The following is a 15734-nucleotide window of genomic DNA, read 5'->3' on the forward strand; positions in this document are numbered from 1 at the left end:
TCTTTTGTGGAGATAATTAAAGTTTGATGTCTTTGAAATGTGTTTTAAATTACTATTATAGAAGCTCTATAATTGTGTTATCATAGCTGAGTCAAATTCCTGTGAATTTTGATTTTCGAAAGGTATTATCTTATAAAAAACCATTCGATTGTCGCACAAACTGTATGTCAAATACAGCATATGTTTTTTGAGTGCCCATTTTCTGCCAATATGTAGATGAAACATTTTGCCTGTTATGTATTTTTGTTGTGATAACTTTGGACTAAACAGATATAATTTTCTACGGGCTTCAGAAGGTACTCAAAGGGTTATTCATAGGAGTGCTCATTGCCAGAAATAGACAATAGAATCTGGTCAAGAAGAGATTTCCTGTCTATCCCATTGCAGTGACTATAATCACATGCAAATTTATTTGAGACAATGGATGATGTCATAGACTTTAAAGGTCTATTGTTTAGTCTAATTGAGAGTATATTGTTATGTTAAGTAGTTCACAGCTTGGGGTTGGAAACAATAGTAAGTGAGGTAATCTTTTGTTTCATTTGTTCTGTGCCCACTTGTATTTGTCAGCTGATCATATGAAGCCATGTAATAAATGGTTGTGGTTACCAGAAGACAATATACCCTTATATACTTAATACAAAAATATGTGGACAGACTAATCTTGTAAATATCATTGTGGTCGTCAATTCAACGGCGATTGGTATGCAAATTACGTTTGTCTGAAGCATTACAAAACAAAAGTCTAGACTGTCGTGGAATAATGCACAACTCACAGACAGACAGTATGATGAAACCCCTTCTTTATAAAGAGGAAAAACGGCCGATACAATATATTGATCTTGTGGTCTGACCTGCAGCATCAAAAGCAGTATGGCGATAGTGGTTCGCGTTCGAAAAATGGGATAATTTTTAACATGGAATAACGGACATAAAATAAATCTTGATTCAGGTTACTTCCTGTTGTTAATTGGATTAAAACAGTTATATTTGCTAACAACTGGATCGTACATCTGTGTAAAAAATGCATGAATTTTAACTCTAATTTGGGCAGCGAATACTGCGTCTACAACTGCGTCAGCTGCGTCGGCGTGTTCATTGAACCAGAGAGTATCCAGAACGAAGCAAACAAACTTGAACAGTCAGCTGCATTACTGCATTTTATTATTTTTAAAAATAGAGTCTGGCACACAAATACACATCGCCCATTGGTAATACACTGGGCTAGTATAGGATTTATCATCAGGTTTTGCGGCAAGTTGGGCATTTAATGGTGGAGTTTTAATGAAAACATCTGTAACATATCGAAAGCTTGGAACATCACCTGTCTATTACAAAGCACACAAAAGTGAAAAAATGAAAAATATAAACTCAAAATTAAATTTTGTTTTCATATATGTTTATGCAATGCATTCTCTATGGCACATCCTGTGATGTTCATTTGACTGGGGAACACTGGCCAGGGCGGAAGTCGCGGCCATCTTGTCCACTCATTTCTCATATTGATTAACATACATGTTTTTGTTAAGATAGTTTATGTACTTTATTGGTATGTTGGCAAATGTTTATTAGAAATTACTTCTTAAAGGGCGGTGGTCATCGCACCGAGCATGTGCGACAATTGTGTTGCTATACATTGATCTACATCTAGTGCATGCATGGTGCAACAACAGTTCATCCACAAGTTGACATTGAAACCTAGTCTAGTATTTCCATGGGATTTGGAAGGCACATTACCAATGATATTGATTACAAGATAAATTATTTGCAACACAGAACACATACAACAATGCATATTCCCTGTGGGACCAACAATGTGATCAGTCAAGTAAAAACAATTGATCAGTCAAGTATCCAATTTAGACTACGACTTTCAAAATTTTTAAAGTTTGATCTTTTAGAGATGATAATTAGTTGCTATGTACACATTAACAACAACAACAACGATGAAAAAACATTTTCCCCAAATATTCCTTTTCCCTTTCATCTTCAATGATACAGGTAATAAAAATGGAGCACATACTACATTGTATGTCAAAATCCCTGATTTTAGTGTTTTTTTACAAGTAAAATGACCCCCTATGGCAGTCTTTGCGAACCTGTGCATGATAGTCTTAGGAAAAGCTACATTTGACTTCAGTTAAATTCAATGATTTGATTGGGTGTGCCAAGAAGCTGGATCTATCAATCAGCATTACTGTTACAAAAAGATGCATTAACTTCAAATATAAACCAATAGCTTTTGTTGTCTTATATAACATTACAGCTCAATTAACTGACAAAAATATGCAACCTTATGTGCAAGCGCTCAATTTCCCATGGACACACATCACAACATATGATTTGTGTTAAATTTCCCATGGACACACATCACAACATATGATTTGTGTTCAATTTCCCATGGCACCAAAGTATGCAACCAAAATATATCATGGGAAATGACAACATTTCATTTTATCTTTGAATTGTGTTCTTTAGAGAGATGTTATTACCATTTTTTCATGAGTAATAAAAACTGTCTCAGTCTCATTTAATTACCAATGTAATAATATGTTTTTATCAGTCAGTGGCAATTTCTTTCCCATAATGCATTGTCATGATTTCAGAAAAAGGGTCAGCAGTGCAAAACTTCATTCAGCTCAAACTCCCTTCTGTTGCAAGTGATCAACAATTTATTTTTTCTTGGTTTGCTGTGACATCGGCAACAAATGAACTGTAGGATAGCCATGTAGCAATAATAAGAGACAAGTCATGGTCACAAATGGGAAGAGTAGCAACCACTGGACATCATTTTGAATTTCCATGTTTAAACTAGAAATAAAAGTGAATAAAAAAAAGACAAATGTTTAATAATTAACAACACAATATTTCAAAAGTGATTTTAAAATATATGTATTTACAATCACAAAGCAGATGATCATTTGGACACTTCTTTCACTATAACTACATTGTACAAGTTGAAAAATATGAACAAGAACATGTATAAAAATTCATCTTTATTGTGTAATAAAAATCTTATTCAAATGTGAGTTTTCCCATACTTCTAAGTCATAAGTGATATGTGGTTGGATTAATGAATTGTACAGTAGTTAGTTAGGAGAATATTTAGGGGTAACATTTTTTTTGTTTACTTGATTAAACCATGTAAGATTCAAAAATGTCAACTTTCTATATAAATTATAGAATACTTATAGTCTTATAACCCTACATGTCAACTAAAAAAACAAGCCATGCATGGAACAGTCCTTATTCGTCCCCGTTTCAGGTGCAGTATAGTTTCTTATTTCAGACTGTGACGTTTATAACATTTTCTCAGAAATTCTGCAGCAGGTATCGATGAAACTTGGCAGGTTGGTGAATAAGTCTCTGTTGAATATGCACATATAGATCTGAAAACTCTAAGTGGGTCTTTTTCATGATTTTCATCCAAAATTACCTCTCCCAACACCACTGAGAGAATAACTGGGCATGCTCAGAATAAATAATTAGCTTAGATTGTAATGCTAGGGTTTTTAGTGATGTCATGACCTGGTCATGACCTTGATTTGAATCAGTGACAGATGGGTCGTACCATTACTAATCTGTGAAAACAGTAGAGGGGTATCAGGGCTACATTTTGATGGGAATTATAGTGGTGATACTGAAACAAACCCAGTTCCTGATAATATACAAAGACCTGAATTAACAAAGAAGTCAAGTTGTTATTAAAGGTACATCAAGGTTTACTCAGATTTGTGAATGCAATTTCTTGAGCATGTATGAGACATAGTTTTGTTGCACTTGTGTACTCTGAGATTTTGGACTCAGGTCAATGGAAGTTTTCTGTTATCAATACAATACTAGATTAAGGGAAATCACTCCATGATGAGTTGTACCCACATAGAGAACATATTAATTCAACTGTTTGCAGATGTTCCATGTATTATTTTAACATGAGTATTTTATAATTAAATGACTGTGACATTTATGTCTTGTTAGTTATCATATTTAAGAAATATAGTTTTGTTTATAGTAATATACAGTGTAGTTTGAACATAAACATGTCAGAGATATGAATCCAGAGGCTGATGCTTGATTATAATGATTTTTTAACATTAAAATGACTGACATTCAGTCATCTTGTATTTGATCATCAAAAAAATACATGTCCATAGTGAGAGATATTGCTCTGGAACAAAATTAATTAAAGCAAAATGGCCATCAGTCAGACATTTTGAATACATCTGTATGATGTACAATGAATATATAATCGGCTATTTGAAATCCTATCTGGAAAAATGAATGAAATCCATCTGTAAACAGTCGAGATCTTCAATTATCTTAATTATCTCAGGTCATGAAACAAATTGATGTTCATATGTATGATAGTATGTATGCATAAAGTTTGAATGTAATCGGTCCAGGCATGTCAAATATATAGGTCCTAATAGAGCACGGACACAAGAACGCATACACAATCCATAATTGCCCATTGAGAATTATAATCAGCAGCCTGTTTGTTGATATAGTCCTGCTGTTTGTGAGGTGCATAATTAGAAAATAAAATAAAATTTTATATAGCCACAAAACTGACCAATAGGGGAGTATGCACAACACCATGCCCACACAGTCATCAACATATCTCATCCTGCATCATTCCACCAACCAATAAACACACACAAGCAGCCATTTCTCGCAAAACCAAACAGCAGGGCCTTGCAGTCCTTTCTGCCAAATGATAATATAAACCAATGCGATACATACCATGTTTCCAACAACACTGCTTAACCTCAAACACTTTAATTTGCTAAGGAACTGCATCACCACACAGACAAACACTTTGCCTCAGCAATTCTACTTGACATCTCTCAAAGCACAACCTTTGGCTTCACTGGTCCCATCTTCAACAATATACTCGCAGTGCAAAAAAAATGCAACATCCAGCCCATCAACTATAACCAAAGCAATCATTAAGGAAGTCAAGTTAGGACAAGCCATCGGCCCCTTTGAAGAACCACCATTCACAAATCTGGTGGTCAACTGTCAAATTCCCTAGGCATCAACACAAAAAATAATGGGGAAACACCTCTTATCATTGACTAGTCACAACGAACTGGCAATAGTGTAAACACTTTCATCAACAAAGAACATTACTCATTGTCATATATTCCACGGTAGATGACATAGTAGCACTCATCATGAAGCATGATCCCGGTTCACAAATGGGTAAGACTGACATCAAGCATGCATTTCGCTTGTACCCAGTTAGAAAAGAAGACTGGCATCTCTTCTGTTACAAGTAGCTTCTTTTTTGATGGAGTCCTGCCTTATGACCTACGATCAGCACCATACCTGTTCAACAGAAGTACAATCATCGTTAACATTAAGGCAGCCAAAAACAACCCATTTCAACATGGCCACACACTGACCATAGCCCCATCTGGCTCCTCAATTTGTGCAGTGCGAGCATACAACAATTACACTAAGTACACATACCACATTCTCCCAGCATGCATCAGCGTTACAGTTTACCAATGGCTCATATTTCACACGTCATACCATCATCGACTAAATCAGAACCCTACTTATGCAAGCAGTTTTCGCTCTGGAGCAGCCACAACAGCTGCAGAGGCCAACCTTCCTGCCTGACTAACTCATTGAGACCTTGCATGATGGCACAGTGACTCGTACAAGCTCTACATTAAGATACCAGCCACCATCCTTCATGCAGTACCAAAGATCTTCCTCGCCAACCACACTTAACTTCCGAAATAAGCCAACCAACTCACAATGATTTTTGAACTATTAAGACATTCATTTCAATGCTAGTCAGTTATTCACATTTACTTATTGCATCTAGATCTTTCGCTTCAATCCTTATTCACTCGCAACTTTCATTTGTAATTTTTTTGAATTGGAATTCTTGCATTTTAAACATTTTAACCTATTTTTTTAACATTCCACACCATGCAATGTCTTGCCACGTTATCATACCAACACCTCTTTTAATGTCTCCTGTCATGGGGTCTGCCACGATGATGCCCTATGTAGAGCAATTGTGTCAGCAGGTATTACTTGGGTATCATGCAACGCCACCTCATGTGTCTTTTCTTGGATCAACTGTCAATTAAGCAACTGGATCTATCAATCAGCATTACTATAACAAGTCACATCAAATTTAAACTAAGATTTTGCAGTTTTATATTGCATCATTACCTTAACTGACAAAAACACATGACTTAACGTGTAACAACACGTCACAATATGCGACTTCATGTTCCATGTAAATGCGCCATTGTGTTTGATTTGTTCAACATTGAAAAAAGGCTTATAGTGCCAGAGAGTTCTGTTATGGTATAATAAATGAACCTTGGTTGGTGAAGATGACAAATTGAGATCATTGGTAATCTGAAATCCATTGTAAATCCAAGCAACAATACCCAACTATAATCCAAACAATCAATGTCAAAAGGCAATATTTCCAAATCCGAGAACACACAGGGAACACACAAACAAAACAAACAACACTCTGTCAAATCGGTGAGAGAGATACATGGATAAATAGTTTAAAACAGAGAAGACGATGTTGTTGTAAAAAATCAGAATACATACTACATGTACATGCTCTGCCATAACGAATAAGCCTAGATATATAAACGCCATAAGCGGGGGAAACAGGTATATTGCTGTTAAGGTTTGGAAAATTGATGATAGTGAAATTGAAATCATTTCTTTTGTCATAAAGTCTGGTAGAAGGATGACCATTGTTCTCAAATTCGAGGTAAATGTCAAGGTTTGAGGCCGAGGAAGCTGATTCTGTAGTTTCTTTAATGTCTAGTTCTGTTGGATATATCAATGGGAGCGAATCACAAAAGTTAGGATTGTTGATAGAAAGGACATCATCAATATATCTAAATGTACAATTAAAAGATTTAGCTTTTTTAAATTTTTTGTTCCTAACAAGTTTCTGAAGAAACTCGGTCTCATACGAGAATAAAAACAAGTTGGCCAGCAAGGGAGCACAGTTGGTTCCCATTGGAATACTGATAATTTGTTGAAATATATGTCCTCCAAACTTAACAAATATATTATCTATCAAAAATTCAAGTATGAGGACAATGTCTTCTTCACTGTAAAAATTGGTGGCATTAGTTTCATTCTTGACGAAATAAGTGGAATTGTAGTTTAGAACAATATAATTATATCGCCGAGAACCATTCTTATGAAAAAAATGCTTGATGAACAATATCTATCAATCGTGATTTCAATTTACAGTGTGGTATTGTAGTATATAACGTGGAAAAGTCGAATGTTTTAATAGACTTTATTTCAGATAAAGATCTAGATCTGAGTTTTTTTCCAAAATTCTTTAAAATTGTGCAATATCCACATGTGATTTACGCCACTCCTGGAGAAGACAGTGTCACAGTACTTTTGAATTCCTTCTTTAATGGCAGACAGTATTGTAGCTAATGTTTTAGACGATTCTTTAGTTAAACAATTAGAAGAACAGGCAATGAATCTTTCCTTGTATGGTATTTTGTGTAGTTTTGGTATCCAATACAAGCAGGGCAAGTCATCATTCTCAACTCTGGCTGGTATTTTAAGAGAAACCATGAAAGACTTGATATATTTATACATTTTCCAAAATTGTATAAAGGGATAATTTTTTTTTTATTTTTTTTTTATTTATTTATTAACACTTACTCACTCCCCGGAGAGAGTGGCAATGGTTACAGATATTAGTAAAAGTATACAGTATTAATACACTAATAAGTAATAAAAAAAAAAAAACTAAAAAAACTAAAACAAAAACTAATCTACAATAACAGATTATTAATGGAGAAAAAAAAATAAATAATACAACAACTCCTTCAATTAATCCGAAATTTGTCTAATTTCAAAGCACTTATTGATACATGTATACTGTGCTACCTGGATGACAATACTATCATTATTTAACAGTGCAGTGAACTGTTCTTCAGGAGGCAGGTTGTGAAAGGAGTCAATCACATCAGCCGCTGTATCAAACAGAACACTGCGTCTATTACTGTATTTGGGACACTCCACCATAAAATGAAATTCATTTTCAATGGTATCTTGGTTACACATGTCACAAACCCTGTTACTGAGTGGAGTACAATTGTGTCTTCCAGTCTCAATCTTGAGGGCATGGTCACTCAGACGGAACTTAGCCAGACTCGTTCTCAAATCAATGTTTTTGATATTGATGAGATATGATTCCATACTGATATTGAATTTAAATGTTCTGTAAGTTCTGAGTTTGTTTTTTCCCTCAGACTTTTCACGACTATCACTATGAATTTCTTCTTTCCAATGGGATGTAAATTTATGTTTGAGGTTGGACTTGATGATATTTATGTCTGTTGAAGTTAATTTATCACTTTTATTAATTAAACATTCCTGTTTACCGGTAATATTCTTCAGCAAGTCTGTAATTTCTAAATACCACTTAGTTTTTAGGCTTTTATTAACTGAAAAAGCTTCTTTAAGGAAAACATTTTTAGAATTTTTAATACGGTTGTAATATTTTATTAATTGATTTTTAATAAATATATCCAAAGGGTATCTCCCTAACTCGCTGTAAATTCCCATAATTGTGGTTTTTTGTGAAACTTGAAGGAGATATCGACAGTATTGAACATTAATGTCCTCACCTGGTGATTTGGATGAGAACTCGTCACCCCATACATCACTACCATAAACAAGTATCGGTCGTATTAGTTTGTCAAAAAGCGATAGTGACAAGATGATGGACAAATTGTGTATTGCCCCTAATTTAGTTTTGAGTGAAAACAGTGCTTTTTGAGCTTTTCTCTTAAGGTGCTTTAGAGCTTCCTTAAATTTTCCATTTGCACTGATTATTAAGCCAAGATAATTAAATGTTTTGACTGTCACAATTTCACTGCTCCCTAGAAAGAGTCACTGTTTAGACATCTGTTTGATTTGTTGAAAACTAATACTTTTGTTTTTTCTGGGTTTACAGTTCATTGCCATTTATTAACATATTCTGACAAGTTATTCAGACAAGATTGTAGTCCATGCTTTGTTCTAGAGAGAAGGACCAGGTCATCTGCATAAAGTAGACAGTTGACAGGCGAATTTTCAAGAATTGGAGGATCACAATCAGAATTGAAACTGTTGGGAAGGTCATTCAGAAAAAGGTTAAATAGAGTTGGACTGAGATTACAGTCTTGTTTGACACAAATATTGGAGTTAAATGGTTTTGTTAGTCCTTCTTTACATTTAACTTTATACTTAATTTTACTATACATGTTTTTAATAATTTTATACATGTGGCCAGTAATACCATTATTAAGAAGTTTAAGAAGAAGGCCATTATGCCAAACACTATCAAAGGCCTTTCGAAGATCAATAAACCAGGCATACAATTTATTGCCCTTTTTATTGTTATGGTAAATATATTTGTTGATAAGCGTTTTTAAGATGAAAATGTTGTCTGTCGTCTTACATTCACGCCTAAATCCAAATTGGTTATTTGAAAGAATGTTTTTTTGTTCTAAGAAAGAAGTCAACCTATTATTCAGAATACTATTGAATAATTTTCCCAGACAGCTATTCCCCTGTAATTTGACGGGGAGCACTTAGATCCTGATTTATGTATGGGTACTAGAAGGCTCGTACTCCAAGACTGAGGGTAGGTATTTGTGTTATAGATAATATTGAAAAGCTTATGTAATGCATCTACAAAATAATGTTGGCCATATTTCAACATTTTGTTACAAATTTCATCCTCGGCAGTGGATTTATTATTTTTAAGTAAGTCAATGGCTTTCCTAATTTCATTTTTAACAATTGGTGAGTCTAACACTGTGTTGTACTCGGCTTTCTCTTCTTCTTTTTCCAGATCAGTGTTAATAAGGGATGTTGACAAATTATTATTATTATTATTTTTATTTAGTAAGTGTTTGAAGTAATCTAACCAATCTTTTGGTTGGATATCGCTATTAGAATTAATAGTGTTATCATTGTTTAATTCCCTAAGAATATTCCAGAATTTAGTTGAATCTGCCTTAGAATGTTCTAACTCATTAAGCTGGGATAATTTACTCTGTCTTTTTTTATACTTAATAAGCTTTTTATAATATTTACATGTTTTAAAGTATTTGCCACGTATATATGGATCTAAAGGATATTTCTCTAAACTTTTAGAAAGGCTGTGAAGTTCCTTTCGTGTAGACCGACAATCTTGGTCAAACCATTTTTTACTTTTATTTTTATGTTTACGTTTTTTAATTTTAGGTGTAATTTTTCTGATGCTTTTGTCAGCTATCTTTAATATAAGATTTTCAAAATCATTAACAGCAATTTCAGTATCAGTTTTACTATCATACTGTTTTTCTTTAAAACTGTCAATGTTATTTTTTAATATTTCTAGTGTTTCTTTGTATTGTTGCTTGGCCTGATTGTCCCAAATATATTTTGATGGTAAAAGGCCCAGTGTTGTGGTATTTTTGTTACTCTCCACACCCTCAAATGCATTCATACTCAGAGAAAGTGAGATTGCATAGTGATCGGATAAGTGTGATATGCTGTGAACTTTGAAATATTGAATAAAGTTGTACAAGTTTTTTGATTTAATGCCAAAATCAATTGTGCTACTCCCTCTAGGTGTGTGACATGTGTGAACCCCCATTGAGTCCCCTACAGTTCTGCCATTCAGAATAACAAGATTGCAGTCACTACAGAATTGTATCAACTTTCTACCAAACTTGTTGATACTAGACAATGAATTTACATCCATATTATTTCTACTACAAAAACTGTCATTGATATAGTTTGGTGGCAAAAGAAGATGTGTGTTATTGTTATCATCAATTACATCACTAAGGTTGCCAACTCTTGAATTAAAATCCCCTAAAAGAACATATCACCTTTGCTGGCAAATTTAATAACATCTCGTTCAAGGAGACTGAATAAATCAAAATCCTTATTTTTGTAAATGAAAGAGTTTTCGGGCGGAATATAAATACAACCAATGTATAAATCATTACTAGTAGAAGAGACTGCCTTATTAATTTTACACCAAATAAATTGATCAGTACTACCTTTCTCAAGAGTAATATACTGTTTGTATTTACTTTTATATAGTATGGCAACTCCCCCTCTTTGCTTTTTAGAATTACTTGATGAAAATTTATAACGCCATGGTCACACGTATACATGTAGCTTCACTGGTGGCAAACAAGGTGTTGAATATAAATCAGTGGATGCACGATAATGTTGGAAGCATCTATTAATAGGGGGGCAATTACCACATTTATTTTAACCTAACATCTTTAGTAGGTTTGTAACTTCAGTCATATTTGTTGGTTATGCATGTAACAGCACAAACATGTACTCAGGTGTAAAAGGATCACATTAATTTTGACCACTTTGCAATATATAGATTTGTGCAAGTTACTTCATAATATTGTATAAGGAGAAATGTAACAATAATAAGTAATTTAACAAGTAGAAAGGTTCCTGTGTTAACTAAAACAAGTCATTGAAAATGACACAGTCCCCGTAAAATTTTTGAAAGTTCTCTTTGTGCTGTCATATTAAAGCGAGGGGGGGGGGTCGCGAACGTTTACTTGAAACTTGAGTTCCAAGTGGTGTATACAACAGATTGTTTATTTACATCAAAACACATGTTCCATGTAGTAGTAATATGGCCAAAAAAAAAATAAACGTTATTCGTCCATCTTTGATCTGATATTGAAACACACTGATATGTATGATGTATGTGCTAAATACGAATGAAAATGGTACATAAATTGTAGAAATATAGTAGTAAGGACAAAAAGTCAGATTGCTGTCAATCGGCCATCCTTGACCAGATTTTGAAACAAATTGTCAAGGACATGCATCCTAACATGTATAAAGTACATGTATGTGCCAAATTTGAATGAAAACTGACAGAGCACGTCCAAGATACCGCATAAATAAATAACAAGATGCCTGTCAATCGATCATTTTTGATCCAATTGCGATTTAAATCGCCATGGACATGTATCCTAACATGTATAATCTATGTACTAAGTTTGAATGACAACTGACAAAGCATGTCCAAAATACAACATTTTCAAAAAACAAGATGGCTGCCAGTCGGCCATTTTGAATCGAATCGCTAAACCACTGCATGTGCATATGTCCCACATAAGGTACTAGGCACATGCAAAGAATGAACGGAATCGGTCCACAGGATTCTGAAATATTACTATTGACAGACTGACGCACGTACGGACGGAAAGACTCAGGAAACCACAGATGGTCGGGGACATGTATCCTAACATGTATGATCGATGTACTAAATTTGAATGAAAACTGACAAAGCATGTCCAAAATACAACATTTTCAAAAAACAAGATGGCTGCCAGTCGGCCATCTTTGATCCAATTGTGAAATAAATCGCCATGGACATGTATCCTAACATATATAATCTATGTACTAAGTTTGAATGACAACTGACAAAGCATGTCCAAAATACAACATTTTCAAAAAACAAGATGGCTGCCAGTCGGCCATTTTGAATCGAATCGCTAAACTACTGCATGTGCATATGTCCCACATAAGGTACTAGGCACATGCAAAGAATGAATGGAATCGGTCAACAGGATTCTGAAATATTACTATTGACAGACTGACGCATGAACGGACTGACGGACGGACGGACAGACTCAGGAAACCACGGATGGTCGGGGACATGTATCCTAACATGTATGATCGATGTACTAAATTTGAATGAAAACTGACAAAGCATGTCCAAAATACAACAATTTCAAAAAACAAGATGGCTGCCAGTCGGCCATCTTTGATCCAATTGTGAAATAAATCGTCATGGACATGTATCCTAACATGTATAATCTATGTACCAAATTTGAATGAAAACTGACAAAGCATGTCCAAAATACAACATTTTCAAAAAACAAGATGGCTGCCAGTTGGCCATTTTGAATCGAATCGCTAAACCACTGCATGTGCATATGCCCAGATAAAGTACTAGGCACATGCAAAGAATGAACGGAATCGGTCCAAGGGATTCTGAGATACGACTTTGGACGGACGCACAGACGCACGGACGGAGACCGAATTATAAGTCCCCGTTTTCGGACTTTGTCCGAACGGGGACTAACAAGGCCAATGATTACAGGGCTTACACACCTTACTGGAAAGGAATCTGTGAATACCTGTCCATGTTGATTTCTCATCTCCACCTGTACAGAGCTTTTCACAGGTTTATGTGGACAAGGGATGGTCACCATATACTGGCCTGGCATGGAGAAGTTCTCACTATGCAGGAATATGCTACCGATCAAAAACTGCAAAAAAACAAACAAAAAACATAAAGACACTGTTATGGCCCTGTTCTTTGGAAACGGTACAGAGGGCACATAATGTAGACAAAGTGTACAAAGAGATTACATGCTAATGCACAAGATATGCATGTCAGTCTGGAATAAATCAACAGAGAAATATCCAGAAATCTCTGAAGTATGTATATAGACTTAAATAGTGATTCATCAGAGGGTATGTGACACAGAAATTGAAAACAAGGAAACCGAATAAAGAAACACAGTTCCCAAACACTTCTAGAAACAGAAAAAATAAAACAACAACAAAGGTTGAACACATCTAAAATTCCATTTATTAATTTCAAAATCACCACACAATATCGCAACATTTAGAATTGGCTGCCACATTGAAGCAAATGTTCAAGTTATGCAATTGAACATGTACAAACAAGATTTATTGCAACATAGTGAGGAAATACAACTCAAGAACTAGCAGACCAACTAAAAGCAGTAAATAGTCTTACATGCCAAAATAAAGAAATCCAAAACATTTGTAAACTTATGGCAACAAAGTTGAAAGCTTTCAAAGCAACTAAGCACAATGTACACCAATAAGGAAGACATGGATAAGTTCACAAATAAATTAGACTAAATAAAAAAATATATATCATATATAAACAAAACAGTGCAACTTAAACATCATCAAATATGCAGAAATACAAGGATATTTTTGACAACTTATCACTGAATACTTATCAGATGAAAAAACAAGCAGCCTCGTGGCCGAGATAGCTCCGCTGTTAGCAATGCACATTTCAATTAAAGAACAGAAGACATCATCACAAAATGAATTAAAGCTGCAAGCAGCATTGGTTGGGTCCAAGCAGAATTGTCAGAAAAGTTATCTACAGATACTCATTAAAATAGGGTTTTGATACCAATAACCCTGCATAATGAAGTGTAAACATGTTAAATATTTCTTTATATTCAACATCAGCATAACCAACATCGGCATAAATGTGGGTGTATTGCTTATGTATATTTACGAGGTAACATGATCATATATGGCCGTTTCTTATGCCAGTTAAATTTTTTTTTTGATGCCTTCATTATGGCACTGGTTACATGTTTTGTTCTGCAACATTGTTACAGATATGACAGTTATGAATATTAATGAGCTCACATGACCATATACGGTCATTTGTTATTTTAATCAAATCTCTTGTTCAACATTGTCATAACACAGGATTCATCTTCCTAACTGCAACAGTGTTTGAAATATAACAGTTATGCATATTAATGCAATTAGAAGCCCCTACCCCATGGGCGCCCAGCCACAGGACCTAGCCATGTGCCATTCAATCGGAAAAACGTATCTCAAGATTAGAATGCACATACAAATTTTCACTCAAATCAAACTAATACAACACATGTACATGTAATTGCCCATGTTTTCACAAAATCCAAGATGGTAGCCAAACCACATGAAGGATCAAAATTGTTATCATTTTTTTCATATAAAGCTATGACTGGACATGTCAAATACATATTTATTTAGTTGATCTGTGGATGTACCTTTTAGAAACAAATGCCTAAACTTTTGGTCAATTTTTCCTACAATCCAAGATGGCGACCAAACCATGTGACTGATCGAAAATATATTATTTTTCTCATGTGTAGCTATGACCAGACATGTCACACATTTTCATTTAGTTGATCTGTGGATGCACCTTTGAGAAACAAATGGTTAAATTTTTGGTAAGTTTTTTGTAAAATCCAAGATGGCGGCCAAACCATGTGACTTATCGAAAATATATTATTTTTCTCATATGCAGCAATGACCAGACATGTTATATACAAAATCTCCAGCACCAATGAGAAAGTAATGCGCTAACTTTTGGTCATTTTTGTTATAATACCGGTACCGTAATACAAAATGGCGGCCAAACCACATGACCAATCAGTTTTTTGAACTCAAACATGAAAGATGGATTATGCCATATTTCATGTCAATTGGTCTGCAACTTTATGAGAAGAAGATTTTTAAAGGATTTAGCCTCGTTTTGGAAAAAACAAAATAGCGGCCAAAATCACATAACCTCTAATGTTCTTTTACTCTGTTAAGGATAGGCATGGGCTACAGATGCAACACAAGAAAAATTGGGACTTCAAGACTGCCGCAAATTCAGTTGCTCTCGTACTTTTGGATCTTTCAGCCGCTTTTGATACTGTGAATCACAGGATTCTCATCGATAGGTTGAGATCAAATTTTGGTTTAAATGGTCTCATCATCAAATGGTTTGAGTCGTATTTGAGTAACCGCATTCAAAAAGTGAAAATTGGAAATGTATTTTCTGATATGACGTCTATATTAGTAACCGGTGTTCCACAGGGCTCCGTCTTAGGGCCATTATTGTTCTCAATGTACATGCGTCC

At 34.6% G+C, this 15734-nt stretch overlaps 1 protein-coding gene across 3 annotated transcripts in view; it reads right to left on the reverse strand.

Moving 5' to 3' along the window:
- Nucleotides 1-1518: 1518 nt before the first annotated feature.
- LOC102805817 (uncharacterized) overlaps nt 1519-15734 on the reverse strand; it is a 58624-nt gene continuing 44408 nt past the window's right edge. The window contains exons 12-13 of one of the 3 annotated variants that reach the window (XM_085507683.1): nt 13194-13325; nt 1519-2811 (exon numbers count right to left, since the gene is read on the reverse strand). In XM_085507683.1, the coding sequence (XP_085363809.1) occupies nt 2788-2811; nt 13194-13325 (156 nt within the window). In that variant the 3' untranslated portion in view covers nt 1519-2787. Of the gene's footprint in view, nt 2812-13167; nt 13326-15734 lie in introns of all 3 variants that reach the window. The other 2 variants (XM_085507680.1, XM_085507686.1) reach the window with 2 other exon arrangements.

The sequence above is a fragment of the Saccoglossus kowalevskii genome, chromosome 2 (assembly GCF_978046115.1).
Source record: "Saccoglossus kowalevskii chromosome 2, keSacKowa6.1, whole genome shotgun sequence".
NCBI lineage: Eukaryota > Metazoa > Hemichordata > Enteropneusta > Harrimaniidae > Saccoglossus > Saccoglossus kowalevskii.